General features: G+C 40.9%; 1 protein-coding gene and 2 long non-coding RNA genes across 11 annotated transcripts in view; 1 reads left to right on the top strand and 2 right to left on the bottom strand.

Annotated features, from left to right (window-relative positions):
* The window catches only part of EFCC1 (EF-hand and coiled-coil domain containing 1), a 63,553-nt gene extending 60,008 nt beyond the window's left edge, over positions 1-3,545 (top strand). For 5 of the 8 annotated variants that reach the window (XM_081898322.1, XM_081898318.1, XM_081898319.1 and 2 more), the window contains one exon: positions 2,469-3,545. In XM_081898322.1, the coding sequence (XP_081754448.1) occupies positions 2,469-2,495 (27 nt within the window). In that variant the 3' untranslated portion in view covers positions 2,496-3,545. Of the gene's footprint in view, positions 1-1,018; positions 1,069-2,468 lie in introns of all 8 variants that reach the window. The other 3 variants (XM_081898320.1, XM_081898323.1, XM_081898324.1) reach the window with 1 other exon arrangement.
* LOC309362664 overlaps positions 1-6,919 on the bottom strand; it is a 40,176-nt gene extending 33,257 nt beyond the window's left edge. Inside the window, exon 1 of the long non-coding RNA XR_014165060.1 lies at positions 6,812-6,919. This is a non-coding gene — a long non-coding RNA (uncharacterized lncRNA). The remainder of the gene's footprint in view (positions 1-6,811) is intronic.
* A 109-nt stretch (positions 6,920-7,028) lies between these two features.
* On the bottom strand, positions 7,029-15,543 carry LOC309362671. 2 transcript variants are annotated; one of them, XR_014165068.1, is made up of 5 exons: positions 14,561-15,543; positions 11,835-11,926; positions 10,850-11,112; positions 8,567-8,667; positions 7,029-7,320 (listed from the first exon to the last, which is right to left on the bottom strand). It is a non-coding gene; the product is annotated as an uncharacterized lncRNA (long non-coding RNA). The 2 variants fall into 2 exon arrangements; XR_014165069.1 differs by having other exon boundaries at positions 10,943-11,112.
* Between the last annotated feature and the right edge of the window lie 1,948 nt (positions 15,544-17,491).

Here is a 17,491-nt window from a genome sequence, read left to right as displayed (position 1 = left end):
ATGTCTAATTGCTGTCCTGACATAAAGCAAGTTGCAGGGGAGATGCTTTTTGTCATTTGACACTTTTGGTGAGAAATAAATAAAATCTTAATTTCACCATTGCTGTGCTTTGAGAGACAGGGAATTGTTACTTGAAGACATCTATTAAATCGAAGGTCTTCCCATCTTTGAAATTACATGGAAATGGAAACATAACTAGATTCTGCCATTAGCATGAACTTTGTGCATAACTGGAGACACCTCCCTCTCACTCAGTCTTTTTATCATTGACTGTAAGCTTTGCCCAAATGCATATTCAACCTATTCCTTTTCATTGGGGTTGTACAGATATGTGAGAAAATAGAACACACCCTCTAGGCTAATTTTTCTTCACTGCATAAAAGTTTCTTTCCTCCCTACAGTGTAACAAAAGAGAATATAGCGGAAAGTAGCATCCTTTAGTGAAGGAAGTGGGTCAGATCTTCTCTGTAATAACCTTTCATGTTCATATGCAAAGCCTAAATCTGCTGAGTCCTCTCCTCAGGCGGTAGCCCCTCTGTGCATAAGCTGTTGTTACGAGAACCTTTATGACCTGATGGATTTTATTTGATTACTTGGTTTCTAATTGCAAAGTTTTTGCACTGACCTCCTTAAGAGGGACCTGGCATGTTGCACATGGATAGTCTGCAGGGAAAGGCAGAGCTATTCATAGAGCAAAATGGGTTGAAGAATGGATGAAAATATATGAGATAACGATTCGAAATTTAGTCTGAATGATCTAAATGCAAGTAATGGGAGGGAATTAATACATACAGAAGGTTTTTATTGTTTGCCATTATCTCTTTGTCTCCAGCAGGGATTCCTTGTCCCTCAGTGCTAGGCATCTGGATATTTGAACCCTTCAATACGAGTCCTTCAATAAATGGCAAATAAACTAAGTTTGTGCCAAAATATCCTGCCCCCTACAAAACTGAGGCCTGGTTTTCTGTTGTTTTCTTGAGGGAGTGGCATGGAAGAGAAATTTCTTTGAATTTTTTAGGAGACTTAAGCTGAGAAGACGCTATGGGAAGTGTTCAACATGATCCTAAGGTGATTGTTAGGCCAAGCATTTCCCCAGGCAGAATGACCACCCTCCTCCCCCTCCTGTGTGCTGTTCTAGCGGTTCTTCCATCCTGCCCCATTTAGGCAATTTAGGGGGCCTGCAGGGGGAAGAGAACAGGGAAAGGCCCACTGCACAAGTGGAAGTCCCTTTGCAGGGCTTATGCTGATGGGGCTCCTTAGTTAAATCCTGCCCCGTACCATTAAAGCACATTCAGAACACATTTTACACTCAAAGAATTCTGGGCACTGTTGCTGGGAATTCTAACATTGGCCCTGTCTGCACTATACATTTCAATCTGTATCATACCACTTTAAACAGACATGTCTTCCCCCAAAGACTGGGGGGACTGTGGTTTGTTAAGTCTGCTGAGAAGTGTCAGGAGACCCCTATACACCTCACAGAGCTACAATCTTTGGAGATGTCTGACGATCAATCCACATTCCCAGGGAAATCTGGGAATTGTAGCTTTGTGAGGAGCATGTGTGCACCTTGAACTTCTTGGAGATCTGCTGCTTTTGTCAACAGTCCCGTGTGGAGCTTACAGTGCAGTTCCCTCCTTCCCATTTCTTCCCTTACTTCCCTCTCCTCCCCGCTTCTTTCCCCAACAAATAGAATTCTCTGCATCACAAATGAAAAGAAACTCAACCCACAAGCATTCTATTTTAAGTCTGCCTTATTTGCAACATCAACTTTCTTTGTACTCACTACTGCACAAATTGCATCCCGAAATCTTCGTGCGCAACATCTGCAGGACATCGCTGGCATTAAAATTCCAGCCCATATTTCCCCCCATTTTATCTGGACTTACCTGTTCCATGGAAAACTAGATAAGCTATTAAAAAAAACACCCCATGTTGCCAATGACTGGGTTGCAAAATCTGATTAACCCATTTGCAATATTCAGCACCTGACTGGAAGCACCCACAATCAAACGTTACCAGGTGGATTTGGTTAGCAATTTTCTCTCATTGTAGTGGGAACTCAACTTTGATTTAGGCATGAGATTAATTTTACAGCCCAAAGGCTTTATCTGTGGCTATTTATTTGTGACTACAGCTTCAGGGGGTTTAGCCTTACAGCACACTGTCAACATACAGAGACAGACACATTTCAAAACTCATCTTTGTGTGTTCAAGGATGTGGATTAACTGACCACAGTGTGTGAAGCAGAAGGAGCAACCAAGATAACTGAAGATTGCTCCACTCTGCTTCACTTTGATATGAACAAGAATGTGTTCACAATGCAGTCCTTCAAAAAGTGTGCATTAAATTTTGGCAATTATGCCTACGTTTTGTAAGGAAGGACATGTTATTGATATTCATACTGCCTCATCTTTGTTTTGTTAACCTTCCAAATCACTATTTGCATTTTTTTTCTGTTTTAAAGGAAAACCACATATCATTGAAGTCTTAGATACCCTCTACCATGAACTGACTGCCTGTGAACTCATTCAAAGCAAACCGCATGAGAAAACTCCAGGTCACCAATCCTTGGCTAACTCTTTGGTTATCTCCTGTTGAGCAACAGGCCACCCACAATGTATTGTGACTGTTACCACCCAGAGGGCTTAAAAGCTACAACACCAAAGCACAAAGTTCTCCACAATCCAGAAATGTGTAAAAAGCTGGAAGAATAAAAGACAATTGAAGATATGAGGAGCCATTACAGAGCCCATGCACTGTCAGCAGTGACTTGCAGTGGGTCTTGAACACATCTATGGGGTCTGTGGCCTGTGTCCTTCTCAGACCATGAGCCCTGCTCCACAGGAAATTCCAGAAATTCAGATTTGAGACCTTATCTGTATACAACCTGTGTTCTGCCACTTGTTCATTCTCTCACTTTGAATTGTGAAATTGGGTATGATACTTCTGGGAAGTTCTGTAATCTCTCATCTAATTTCTAAGCAAGCCTTATCCAGGAGACAGCTCCTTGCTCCCAAGGATAAGTGGCACCTAAAGCCTTCATGTTATTGGTACCAGAAATATTCTGATCCATTGTATTAAAATTATCCTGTTACTAACCCTGTAGAGCTTTAGCTTCCTGGTTATAATAAGAGAGATTAATGTTATCTGCTACATTTCAGTAGTTTGTCTTCCCTGGAGCATCTAACAGGTGTGTGTGACAGGGAGCCTTCGTAATGTACAAAGGGAAAATGAGTGTATAATGAAAACACACCAAGGTCTCTTAAACGAGGTAGCTATCGGTTGCTATCACTACCTATAGTCACGAGGGACTATGTGTCCTGCAAAGGGCATACATTTGTATGGTGTCAGTATGCATGCTTGTAAACACAGACCTTATTTAATTCTTATACTTATGTCTGCATTTCTGTCCAGCCAGATACTTTATTTAAAATGGTAGCCACTCTACAAATGTAGTTTTGCTTTGATAGTAGCTTTTTCACTACTGTCGTATTGCAAATTTTAGATTGCTATATTAAATGCTACCTTTATCCTTTTGAAATGATGGGAGTGAAACTTTTTTTAAAAAATCGGGGTTTTTTCTATATTACATCACAATGCAAATATACCAAAGCCATCCCCACATCCTCCCCATTCCCACATAGATTTATCATTTAAATCATCAATCAAACGCAGTATTCTTTTGTCCCTCCCCCTGCTTCATCTTTTATTTCTTATACATTGGACTCTATTGTTTTGCAATTTGCATTCTGCAAAATTCAAATTGCAATACAATAAAACAAAACAAAACACCAAGAAGTTATAAAAATACAATTAAAACCCACCATGATTATTTAATGTGCACATGCCATGGTCCAGCTAATGAAGCATACAAACCACTGGGGGCCCAGGAACCACAGTTTGGGAACTCCTGATCTAAACTGTTGGCTGTACTGGTTTGATCCATGTTGAGTTATGCCTTTGTAGTAACTAAATTGTTAGTACATGACCTTGGTCTACATCCAGTGCACCTGATTGGGAAATTGCTTTCCATAGCAGGTGCTGCTAGACCACACCAAGAACAGATTCTCTCCTGTGTGCATATCACTCAGGAACACACTTGATGCTTTTGCAGCTGATTGCTTGAACCAACTCCACTGAAAATGGTTGCGTCTTGGGCGCTTCCTCCAGCCCCACAGTTCAGACTTGTTGGAATCCCTGCAAAAGTTTCAGCCAAGTCACTGAAACAATGCATGGACCTAAATGCAGCCATTCTTCAAAGTTTTCTGAATTTTGCAATGCAGTTCTCCAGTCAAGTAATGTGTACAAATATACACAGACCAGGGCAGATGAGCATAAAAACGCACATTGTAGTGAAAGTAACATACAAAAATGCATTTTATTGTGGGAAATTGATTTGCAAGCTGATATGGAAATGTGGAAAACTGAACTTCAGACTGGAAAAAATTAGAAGCCAAAAACAATGGATGTGCCCATCCCTATTCTTACCCCATTGTTCTTGAGCAAAGAAGAAATAAAAGTCAGGATGCCTTATCTTATTTATGAAATAATGTGCAATTTTAAATAGGCACTTTCCCAGTCCTTAATGGAATAAGATTTTGGATTTGGCTGCAATAGACAATTCAGGATGCAGAAAAACATCTAATTCAAAATTAAGCCAAACGTTCCCCGGGGGAAATAGTCACAGACTCATTTTGAATGTGATTTTTTCCATAAATTAGTGATGTTTTGTTTTCACACCACAGAGCAATTACTGTATAAAATACATCCTCAGCTACAAAATAGTATGCAAAGCTATGCCATGTGCTGACAATACTATGAGGTTGGTATGCAGATAGCAAAAGCAAGGTCATGGTCTGAATATATTTTCACTATTGTTCCTGTAACTGATGCATGTATAAACAGAGTGATATTTTGCTCAGTTGTGCATAGATAACATAGACAACACAGAAAGCCTCAAGAGAAGAAGTCATTACAGAAACAAGGGAACTGGATCTCTCACAAAAGAGAAATATAAGTGTGTGCGACCAAATTAAGAGACCATATGTTTCCCTTCCTGCTCCATGATAATATCTTCTGAAGACCAGACGGTTCCCATACTAGAAGCAGCGGAGAAGATAAGAGAGAACAGCAAAATGCAGCATGCAGCCCACGGAATCTGAATGCCACATCATCTTATATGCTCTGAGAGCGACCCACCATGCATTCCAGATGCAAGCCACCATTAATATACGATTCCTATATAAGCCTCACTGGAAAAAAACCAGAGGTGGATTCTACTGCCTATGCTTTTCATAAAGAAGCAGAGAGGGGAAGTAATAGCAGGGAAATATATGACATACCTGACAAGGTATATTGTCCCAAAGGATGGCTGTGCCCTCAGGTCATTTACATGTGGATTCTGGATGTATTTTTGCTTCCCTTCGGGATATCCACTACATTAAGCAGTCATTTCTCCTAATGAGAAGCTGGGGAGCTATGTAACCCAGATGCCCTATAGCCCAGACAAAACACCAATTACGGTGTAACCAGAGAAAGGAAAAAACTGTCACTGAACACAGGTGGTTGCTGCTGTGAAAAGCAGAGTAATGAGCAGGTGCTGAGAGAAGATTCTGCTAATAAATTATACTGGAATAAGCTCGATGAAGGAACAGAGTCTGTTCTTGTGGAGCCAATCGCGAAGGGCCAAACTAGATGTGATGGGGATCGATGAACAGGATAGTCCACATTCCCCCCCCAAAAGTGTCAAGAACAGCTGTGAGGAAAGGATGATTTGAGCAGGGCCAAAGCACTGGCAGAAGCAGGGGCGAACCCTTTTTCGCCACGCATGCCATTTCGTCACATTTTCCTTAAGGCGGTTCAAGCTGCCCACTCTTGCCAAAACACACAGGTCATCAATCACGCAGGTGCCTGCAGGGTTTGCCCTGTGAGGTAAATAGCACAGAGCATAGGAGAAAATATTAGCTGCTCCCTCCAGCACCACCACACTGTATGAGGCCTCCCGGGCAGCTGCTTTAAAAACAGTTTCACAATTTTCCCCATGTTCGGCTCTGTACTGTGAGGCTTTTCATTGTGACGACAAAAATAGAGCATACTTGGGCACGTTCACATCCTACATTTGAAGCACTATGATACCACACTGAACCGGCATGGCTCCCCACAAAGAATTTGCCAAGGGTGCTGAGAGTCACTAGGTGACCTCATTCTATTCACAGAGCTCCAATTTCCAATCCCTCTTTATAAGCAACTTTTGGAATTGCACCTCCATGAGAGGACTAGGGGGTCTCCTAACAACACTCAGCCCCCTTAACAAACAACAGCTCCCATAGTTCTTTGTGGGGGAGCCATGGTTCTTTAAAGCGGTTTCCACAGTGCTTTGAACATACATTGTGAGTCTGGCTTTAGAAAGATGGTCTAGAGGGTTTTAGTGAACATGTCCAAGATGTAACAACCATACTGAAAAATAGAAAGCAAAATATTCTACATGGAATAATAGGTATATTTTATAATAGGTATCTTCCTTTTTCTGGAGTAAGTTGCCCACAAAATTGCTTTTTACTGCCCACAAACACTAGCTGTCTCTAACTGACTGTTAGAGGTAAATAAGAGACTTAAGAGATTCCTCCCATACCACCATTATGTATTCATTCTCATTTGAGTTGGAAGGAAGAATCAGAATTTATACCAGAAATATATGCACTCCATGTAATCCCAAAATGTCCAGTAGTTCTCCCCAACCCCCCATAGCCGATTTAAGGGAAGCACAGGGCACTGCATAGGGATGATAGATTTCCAAAATATCCCTACCTTCCCATTCCTCTGATAGATTCTTTCCTCCAGGAAACCGTCACTGTTGGATACCACCCTTAGTCATTAAGGTGCTTCAAGACTTTCTTGTTATTTAGTCCTTGTCACCGCAGAGAAATTTGTAATGGAATGACTAATGAGTTTCCCAAATGGAAATGCATCTTTACACAGGAAAGTCACAGCACATTAATTAAATAGATTAGACATATACCTTGATCTGTGCCTTTTAGCAATGTGACTTCAGAAAGGAATTAACTTAAATTATATTGATAAGGTGCTGTGAAATCCAAATTGGTTTCCGGCGTGGCAAGAGGTGTTTGCACTTAGTTCGTTGTAAAAATTTCTTTCCCCATCGATATGAAGTGGTGTGACTGCTGCATCCAAGCATCAACATATTCTGCAACTGGATTGTTTCTCCAGAGGTTTTTTCCACTTTGTGTCATTATGGAGTGGGGGGCTTTATCTGAGTTCAGACTTTAAAAAATGCTGATCTTCTATTTGTGGCCACTCTGGAAGAGGAGAATGGACATTAGAGCATTTTTTTCACACAACACTAAGCCATTGTTGCTATGCATGTGCAAAGGAGATCAGGTTTAAATGTTTTTTTTAACCTTTTTAAAAAACAAAACACCATTTGATTTTAAAATTAATAAATGAAGGTAGATTTAGAATCATCTTTCAACCTTCCTCTGTATTTGTTTCACTTGTGAGCACGTGCATTGCTTTGGAAGCACTTTTAGTGCTCCACCCACTATGTTTGGAGTTGGTTCTATACATTTAAATGTTACAATTAACCTCCACATATTAATCTCAATTGTATGAAAGTATGGAGGGGAAGCCTTTTCATCTGCAGTATCCCTCTCCCCATCTCCACTGAAACTCACAACTGAGAGAAGGACTCCTCTCTATTCATGAAACTGACACAGTAAATCAGTTTCTCAGATGATTCCTATCATTTCCCCAGATGCTGGAATAACTTTGCATATCCATCCTTTCCCCCAGTTACAGCTGCTGCTCCATGGAGAACAAATGGAGTTTTGGGGAGGAAGCACCCTCACAGGGAATTTAGGGACCAGCAATTCCTAAGGGGTTCCCTAGAGCTCAGCACCCTTAACAAACTAAAGTTCCCAGGATTCTTGGGGGGAAGCACTTTAAATGTATGGTGTGGATGTGACCTATGATCCTATCAAGTCAAAATATATGAACAACAACACCACCAACGAGAAGCCCACCTAAGCACACCATACTCTTGCTTACCCTCATTAATCTGCTTCCACTTGCCTCCCAATCCCTTATTTTTTAATACTCATATCTGGTAATTCTTCCTGAATTCCTTTTCCTGATTGTTCTCTCATAACCTCTTGCACATTGAATTAGGCAGAATTTTAGGCTATGAAGGTGGCAATAGTTCAACATAACTAATAATCTTTGCAGGATTGCATGGGGGGATCCTTTTTTATTCCCCCTCCCCTACTTTTTAAATTTCAGAGTAATCATCCTTCCAACGAACATTGTGAAAAAGCCTTGCTTTTGAGGGTAAGCATGGGAATGAAATGACTCAGCTAGACAGCTGGCGGCCTGCTCTTCTGCTTATTACTTCAATCACAATACTCTGTTATTTTGGGCTCCTACCCTCTGCACGTCAAGTCAACCTGCTGTCTTGGATTGCCAGCTCGCCCTAGCGCACATTTAGACCTTAATATAAATGTACATGCATGAGAGACCCATTGACATAATGGCTGTTAGCTCACTTACGGCTGGTGCTTTTGTCATTAGCCTTGCAGGTAAAGACTGGCACCGATAAGGACATCTCAGGTGCATGTTAATTATCCACTCCATCTGGCACCAGAAACTGCCTGCAAGTGCAAAAATAAAGACCATTTCCTGAAGCAAGAGAGTGACTTTGTATCACAGACACATTCTATTTTAAAAAGAATGATGTGCAGAAATATCTCATTTCTGAGGTTAAGTACTAGCTGTGCTATAAATGTCACAATAAGTCATGTATTATATTTCTTACTTATGGGGATGGCTGTTGAACCAAGGAATGAGCAAATCATCACTTGTGCTTGAAGCCGTGACATAGCAGCCTGCATCTTGGAAGGATCATCTGTGGCAGTGATGGGAATCCTCTAGCTCTCCAATGGGACTTCAGCTCCTATAATCTCTGAGCATTGGCCACATGGGCTGTAGCTGATAGAATTTAAAGTCAATCAACCTCCAGATGGCCCAAGGTGGGTGGCCTTGAACTCTTATGACCTTGAGTCACCTAAGCTCTACATTTCCTTGAGTTCTCAGATCATGACTATAAACCACCAGCATTTGTTTTTCATTACATGGAGAAACTCTATTTTGCTTAGTAAGTAATGACCATCGCTTCTGAAAAGTTATGGACACTTAAAGTTCAGTCCTGCAAATGCTTACTCAGAAATAAGTTCCACTTTTGTTCAATTTCCAAATAAGTGCAGAGAGCAGGGCAGTTTTAGCCTTCAAGTAAACAGCCCTGCTTAATATCCTTAATATGCATATAGAAAGAGCAAAAAATGTATTTTATATCTACTTAGATGTAATTTTGGAATGCACATTGGCTACATGACCTCAACTTTTGGAATGTGCTTGTTTTTAAAAGCCTCTGTTTGGGGTCAACCTACATGTAACGCTTAGTCTTGTGGAGCTTCTGACATTTTCTGTTTATACCAACTTAATCTGTGAAAACAGCTGAGGTGAAGACTGGCATTGGAACGGCATTCTGAATGTTGGAGAATTCAGGACAGATGAAAGGAAGTACCATATTTTTCGCTCTATAAGATGCACCAGACCTAAGGTGCACCTAGTTTTCGGAAGAGGAAAACAAGAGGGGGGAAAAAATCTGAATCGCAGAAGCCAGGACAGCAAATGGGATCACTGCACTGCCCTAGCTTATGGGATAGCAGTGTGCAGCCTCTCCCGGGCAAGGGAAGCCTTCATCCCCTGCCCGGGAGAGGCTGTGCAGCTAAGCCAGAAACCAGGACAGCCAGTGGGATTGCAGCGCTGCGATCCCGCTGGCTGTCCTGGCTTAGCCTCTCCCCGGCAATGGGAGCAAGTGGGTACTTCTTTAATGTTGTGCAGAATTGAATTCTGACACAAGAGGCAGGGATGGCCATCAGCTTGGATGGCTTTAAAAGAGGATTTGACAGATTATTGGAAGTAAAGCTATCAGCTACAATGGTGGCTATCCTCTGGCTCCATGGTTGGAGGGAGTATTCTTCTGCATACCAGTTGCTGGAAAACACCGGAGGACAGAGTGCTCTTGTGCTTGGGTCCTGCTTGCTGGCTTCCCTTAGGCATCTGGTTGGCCACTGTGTGAAAAGGATGCTCTTCTTATGTCCCTTCCCTTTCTTTCTGCTAAAAATTGCATCCCCAGCTGCATTTCCTCCTACAGGTCTTTCCCCCTGTACAGTAATAAGAAGAGCAGCTTTAGGGGGATTTTAACAGAAGAAAAGTACTAGGGGTGGGGGAAGGTTTAAGAAAGCTCAGTCTCTTTGTGGTTCCACACAGGCACATGTGTGCATACACACAGGCCTTCCACTTTAGACTGTGGTCTCATGGTTACATTTTTTTCAATAGAAAAAGAGAGAAGCCAGGGGAAAGCCTAGAGAAGACAAGCATCAGGTACAGTTTGGCTCTAAGCTGCAAACAAATATACCATAGCAACTTGTAATCCATGCCTTCTAAGAAAATATGTGAATTTAGAAACAGGAGACTTGGTTTAAATCAACAATTACAACTGGCATTTGCTTCCTTTGTGATTTAAATAAAATCAATCCGTCCTCTGTGTTGATCCATCATGCAATGTATTTAAATTATGAAAATTATTTTGCAAGTGCACATTTTGATTTCATCGTTTGGGGGGGGGGGAGCATTATTTTACAATAGAATTCCTTTGCAAATCCACATGACAATAAGACTCCCAGGATGACAAATCATATTACCACACAAAAGGCTATCTTTAAGAAGAGTAATTTCATGGAGGTTTAATACATAACCCTTAATTTTTACCTTGGCATACTTGTTGAAAAAGCTACCCATAACTCTGCATAATGCCAGATTATTACAAGTGGAGTCTTAGCATGAAATTTAATTGAATACCACCTTTCTTTCTGAAGCATTTGGATTTACAACGATGCCTTCTGTACATTTACGGCTCCAATCTTATCCATCTCCAGCATGGTTATCTTTCTTCATTTTATGTGTAGGGCAGCATGGTGTGTGTGAGCCCAAAAGAACAAATCTCTGTTTCTGGATGCAATTAATTCTTGTGCCTTTTGAAAGAAACATAGAAATGACTGACGTGGATGAAAGAAAAAGCAAACAACAGCCTCCCCTCCCCCAGCTCCACCCAAGAAAATTAGACAATTGGGGTGGGTGGGGAAGAAGCATCAAAGAAGATAGTGCAGATCAAAAGTATGAAAGGAGGAAAAACAAGCCCAGATGCAGACAGAGAACAGATGCTGAAGACAACTTAAAAATCTGAAGCACATAAGGAGTTTTTTCCCCCCAAGTGAGGAATGAAAAAAAGAAAAATAGAAAACTATATTCCCTCTAGTAAAAACAATTTCAAAAACCTGAAGAATTAGTATAGGTGGCAATGGCAGATAAGGTTAAACTACAGGAATATAATCAATGCAGCATTTTAAGACCCCTCTGAAACCCCTTGCTGAAGGTTTTTGTTCTATGCTGCATTTTGTTTCGCTTTTACCATATTTTGTAAGCCTCACTGTGTTACTATGTAAAAAAAGGGAGGAATACAAATAAAATAATGATTAATTTGATTTTGAGGATAAGCAGCAGGTGGGAAAAGATCTGAGGTGATAGAATGGCTTGTAGTACTTCAAAGACTAAATGGATAGGACCAAATTTTAAATGCTGTCCTATATAAAAGCTTGATGCAAAAACAGAACAGCCTGGACTTATGAAATAAAAAATTGATAAACTCTTAACTTGAAGTGGTTGTTATGTGGGAAAATATTGAAAAATACCACACCCCACCTCCTGAGTGACACTGGTTTTCTGGATCCATTTCAAACCGGCTTTTGGTACAGAAACAGATTTGGTCATCTGAATGGATAACCTATACTGGCAGGAGAATGGGGACAAGTGCAACGCCGCTATTCTTGTGGACTTCTCGGCAGCTTTGATACTGTTGACCGTGGTATTCTTTTGGTTTGCCTGAATAAGGTAGGAATTGAGATTGGGTACAATGTCCTTCAGTGATTCCCATCTGAATGTCCAATTCAGGAAGGTGGCACTAGGGGACTTCTTCTTGCCCCACGGTGGTTGGCAGGCTTGTGTTTTCTTCCCCATTCTGTTGAAACCACTGTGAGGTCATCCAGGGACTTCTGCTAACCTAAAAACTTCAGCTTTTTAAAAATTTCATATTTTGAAAATTAATAAGTAAAACAGGAACATTATGGAAACTTCTGTCATGTTCAAAATACATAATCTAAACAGTAGTTTTCCATTAGAAAAAAAGGGGAAATGGAGAAAGAACCCTGGGGCAAGCTCCAGCTATCATAGCTGGCACTTAAACATAACCAGTCAAGTCAGAAATCAAATTCACAGCATGCTCAGTTTACTCCCTGCTAGCATGGAGAAAAGCTGTCTTTTTGTCTCAAGAAATTCACTACGGAATGGGCAAGTTGTCAGGCTGTGTAGACAAATGACTATTTAAATAGCTAACAAAACAAGGAGACAACTCTGTGAAACCTGTCAAGCACAAACCCACCACAGATAGCTATTTTATTTTCAAAGGTTCCCCCCGCCCTTTCTAATAGCCCAAGAGATCAACAAACCTCACACATTTTAAATTAACAGGATTTTAATTTCACATTATACAAGCTGTTTCATACATTTCACACTTTCCATTTCAGAAGGGGAATAGTCTCATTTGAAAAGATGGTAATTTGCATTTAAGAAAATATTAATCAGAAGCATCAATTAAAGGGACTGTTTTCAAAAGGAACTATAGCAATGGAGGCACTGATTCTAGGGAAACTGAAATTAAAGCTCACGCCGCAGAAGCATGGCCAATACTCAGGGATGATGGGAGTTGTAGTTCAAGGGCATCTGAAAGGCCACAGGTTCCCCATCCCTGCTGCGTAACAAAATAAAGAGTAGAAGGATGTTTGAACTGCTCTCGAGGAGGAGGAAGAGCAGATGCTCCAAACAGTTCCATTGGTAAGTCCCTTCCAGAGTTGCCATTTTTCAACCAGGCAGATTATGGAAACTCCATATATTAGTTGCACTGAGGGGGCAAAATCCAACTAGGGTCTCAGTTGCTTAAGTGAAAAATGATAATGTCTCTGGAAATCTAGTCACAGTAGTTTAATTATGACTTCCAGGGCTGCAGAACAGGCCAAGAATGTCTACTAGTTATTTGGACCTGAGACACTGTACCCTTTCCTAGACAAAAAAGGATACAGCTACAGTTGTTCATACCTCAGTGAGGTCCAGGTTAGACTATAATAAAAAGCTCTGTGTAGAACTGTCTTTGAAAAGTGTTTGCATATTACAACCAGGAATTCAAAGAATTCAAAATAGGAATGGGGAACCTTTTTTTTTTTTTAAGCTCAAGGATGCATTTCTCCTTGTGGTACATCAGGGGTCAGCAAACCTTTTCAGAAGGGGGCCAGACTATATGGGGGGGGGGAATGAACAAATTCCTATTTCCCCACAAATAACCCAGAGATGCATTTTAAATAAAAGCACACATTCTACTCATGTAAAAACACCAGGCAAGCCCCACAAATAAACCAGAGATGCATTTTAAATAAAGGACACATTCTACTCATGTAAAAACACACTGATTCCCGGACCATCCGCAGGCTGGATTTAGAAGGCGATGGGGCTGGATCCGGCCCCTGGGCCTTACATTATGTGTTACATTATGGAGGCCACTTGTCAATGGTGGGTAGAATGGAAGGATTTGTCCATTTGGTTTTCTCAATTTCTCATTTCCTCAGTCTTAAATTGAGTTCTCCACATTATTTAGCAGTTGGCAGATTAAGTAGAACAAAACATTTCATGTAAAATTATTCAACATTTTAGTGCAAGTTTTCCCAATAAACATATTTTATATGCCATTTTAACCACTGTAATATCCACAGTTTTGAAAGCAATTTCCCCTAATATAATGTATTTTTGTATGTTAATCTTCAGCAATATCTTCATGGGTGGGACACTTTGGTTGGATAACTGCATTGCAAAATTCAGAGAAGTGTAAATTTCAAAGAGAGCAGAGTTTTTGTTTGCATGTTGTTTTGGAAAGTGCAAAGCTGATAGATTCAGCTTTAAATGTGTACTGAATCAAATTTATCCTCCATCCCTAGCAGAGCCAGAAGCAAAAGTGGGCAAGGCAATAAATGCAACTCTTACTGGTGGTCCTCAACAATAAATGAAAAATAAAATTATGGAACTCCCTTCCTATGGAAATTCACCTTGCTGACATTCAGGTGTCATTTTTAGAAAACTCTCTTCCAGAGGCCTTTTGCAGTTTAGGAAAGCCTTGCCATTGCTAGTAGTCATTTTATGCTTTATGATTATTATAGCCCTTTCCTGTCTCAGGGCACTGGATTAGTAGCAGCTCTCAACTGTTGCAAAGCAGTCCTTAAGGTGGGTCAGGTTTGATGGCACAAGATCTGTGTACTTCAGCATCAGCACAGAAAAAGGCACTACAAAACATCTCTTACCCAGCCATGTTCCAAGGCTTACCATCACAGTTTGCAGAAGAGTGCCCTCCATTCCAATGACTTTTTCCCTTTCTGAATATGAAGACACTTTTTTGCATGACTCAAACGATGTAACTGTTTGGGTCAACGGAAGGTTTTAGCAAGTATAATGAAGCATTGGATGGAGGCAGCTATACTTACGACAGAAAGGAAAACACAGCTGGAGATGCTTTTTCGTAGCTGACATAACCTAAGAATAAATAGATCTGGCTGAGCCATGAATTTGCGTCATAAAATCAGAGTGAAAGAGACCACTCAGCTGAATAATAGCATATTCAATAGCATACGAGAGGAGCCATTTCAAACAAAAAAAAAAGTTTTTATCACATAGCTTCTTTCCTTCTCCTTTTTCTCCTCCGTGTGCTTCAGCACAATTAACTCTCCAAGACGAGGAGACATATATTTTTGGCATTCTGACTAAATTTTTATGAATGCTAAGCTACTGCAGGCACGTGACGCAGAAATCCCTTGTCTAAAATTCAAACATTTACAACTCGTAAGACTAGGAGCAGATTTGAGAAGTGGGCCTGACTACAGAATGTTGCAGTGGGGTGAGGAACCTGAGGCCCAGGGACCCCAGTCCTCTTCATGTGGTCCTTGGGAATCCACCCAGGTCAAAGCTACAGTGACCCTGCTCTGCACTTTCCTCTAATGATTTTACTTGGCTGGAATTTTTCCTTGAACTGTCACAATTCCATTTGATGGCTTGGGTGAACAGTGGTGCATGTCTGGCCACACCCACCAGTGGTATGCTGCCCCCAGAAGATTATTCACAAGGGAATGTGGTCGAGGGGCTAAAAGAGGGTTCCCACCCCTACCAGGAGACTTCGTCTCGAGGGTTTCTCCCAGCTAGCCAGGCAGAAATGCCCCCCTCCATTTTCCTTTCCTGACGGTCAACATTCTGTGGCTGCTGAGCATGCTCAGTCCTCACTGGGCTATTTTTGTTTAAAGGAAGAATTACCCACTAAGGATTTTATTATTAGTATTGTACTTCTGCAAACCTCGAGTTTCTCCTTTCCTTTTCCTTTCCTGTTCCATTTCTGCCAGGAACCAGCATCTGAGTTTGCTCTGTTTGAAGGAATTATATCTGCAGCCTCACATCCGTGGTCCTAACTTGGGCATCTTGACAGTGTTCCTCCTCTATATGAGCTCTGGGCTAAGAAGAAAAGAACAAATGTGAATTGCATTTCAAACGCTTTGCTAATATGAAATTGCCTAAGCACAGCAATAATAAGATATTTCACTCTACAAAATCCACTGTCTCTAAAGGAGGTTTATATAGGTAATTGGAAGAGATATATAATTACTTCACGCTTGAAGGGCAAACTGAGGAAGAAGTCATTTTGTTTAAATGCTTTGCATCCTAGGAACTAGATTGCACATATTAAAAATTATTGATTTTTGAGAAGTTGGATTTTACTTCTGCAGCTTGAAGACTGAGGAAATGTCTACATAAATCGTGATACTGATGGATAGGAATATCCAAATAGGGATTCAGTGACTTTTAAGAACTTTAGAGGAGCCCTGCTGGATCTGGCCAAAAGCCCATCTAATCCAGCATCCTGTTCTCACAGTGACTGACCAGATGCCTATGGGAAGTAAAAAATCTGGACCTGAGTACAGTAATACTTTTCTCACTTGTGATTATAAGCAACTAATATTCCATTATTCTACTATGTTATCATTAAGTTACATAGTATAGAGCATTAGTTATTGTTCAATCATTAGCTGAGGAAATGAACAAGATAATATAAACACATAAACTTCCTGAATGAGGCAAATATAGTATTGGCCACAATGTCTATGCTCTGTCTCTAGGGTCAGAAATAAATAATAATAATAATAATAATAATAATAATAATAATAATAATAGTATATTTATACCCTGCTCATCTGGCTGGGCTTCCCCAGCCACTCTGGGCAGCTCCCGACAGAATATTAAAAACACAATAAAACATCAGACATTAAAAACTTCCCTAAACAGAGCTGCCTTCAGTTGTCTCCTAAAAGTCAGCTAGTTGTTTATCTCTTTGACATCTGATGGGAGGGCATTTCACAGGGTGGGCACCGCTACCGTGAAGGCCCTCTGCCTGGTTCCCTGTAACCTCACTTCTCACAATGAGGGAACCGCCAGAAGGCCCTCGGAGCTGGGCCTCAGTGTCTGGGCAGAACAATGGAGGTGGAGACGCTCCTTCAGGTATACTGGGCTGAGGCCATTTAGGGCTTTAAAGGTCAGCACCAACATTTTGAATTGTGCTCGGAAACGTACTGAGAGAAGCAGTAACGCTTCTGAATACCAGTTGCTAGAAACTACAGGAGGCTAGAGGGCTCTTGGGTCCTGCTTATGAGTTTTCCACAAGCATCTGGTTGGCCACTATGAGAACAAGATGCTGGACTAGATGGGCCATTGTCCTGATCTAGCAGGCTCTTCTTATGAAGAAAAAACCCCTTATACTAGTAACCCTTTCTCTATCTTCTCTAAACTGAACTCAATGTGCAAATGTTGTATTCCATACTCAAGGTCTGCTTCTACATTCCCCTATTTATTTGCCACTTCTTTTTCAGCTGGTATTATAAATTTAATGTAATTGTTTCTAACAGAAATACGAACAATGATAACACCTGTGCTGCTCAACTAGATAGGCCACTGATCTGATGCATCAGGCTGTTCGTTCTTATGTTCACAACTTGTATCAGACCATAGATAATCAATAAAGCAGAAGGTGCCTGGCTGCATTAGAGAGAAAAATATTTTAAAAATCACCCCACGGAATGCATCTGTTCTGTGGAATGAGTGCTAGCTGGTAATGACCACTAAGCACATCACTATGGTAATGAGAATTACTCAGCGGGTATGCGGCACACTAAGGATTCTGGGAAATCAATGAATAGGCTGCCTGTGACAGTGGATGAT

Source organism: Podarcis melisellensis (genome assembly GCF_964234715.1).
Source record: "Podarcis melisellensis genome assembly, chromosome: 2".
Lineage (NCBI taxonomy): Eukaryota > Metazoa > Chordata > Lepidosauria > Squamata > Lacertidae > Podarcis > Podarcis melisellensis.
This window is presented reverse-complemented; position numbering and strand designations above follow the sequence as displayed.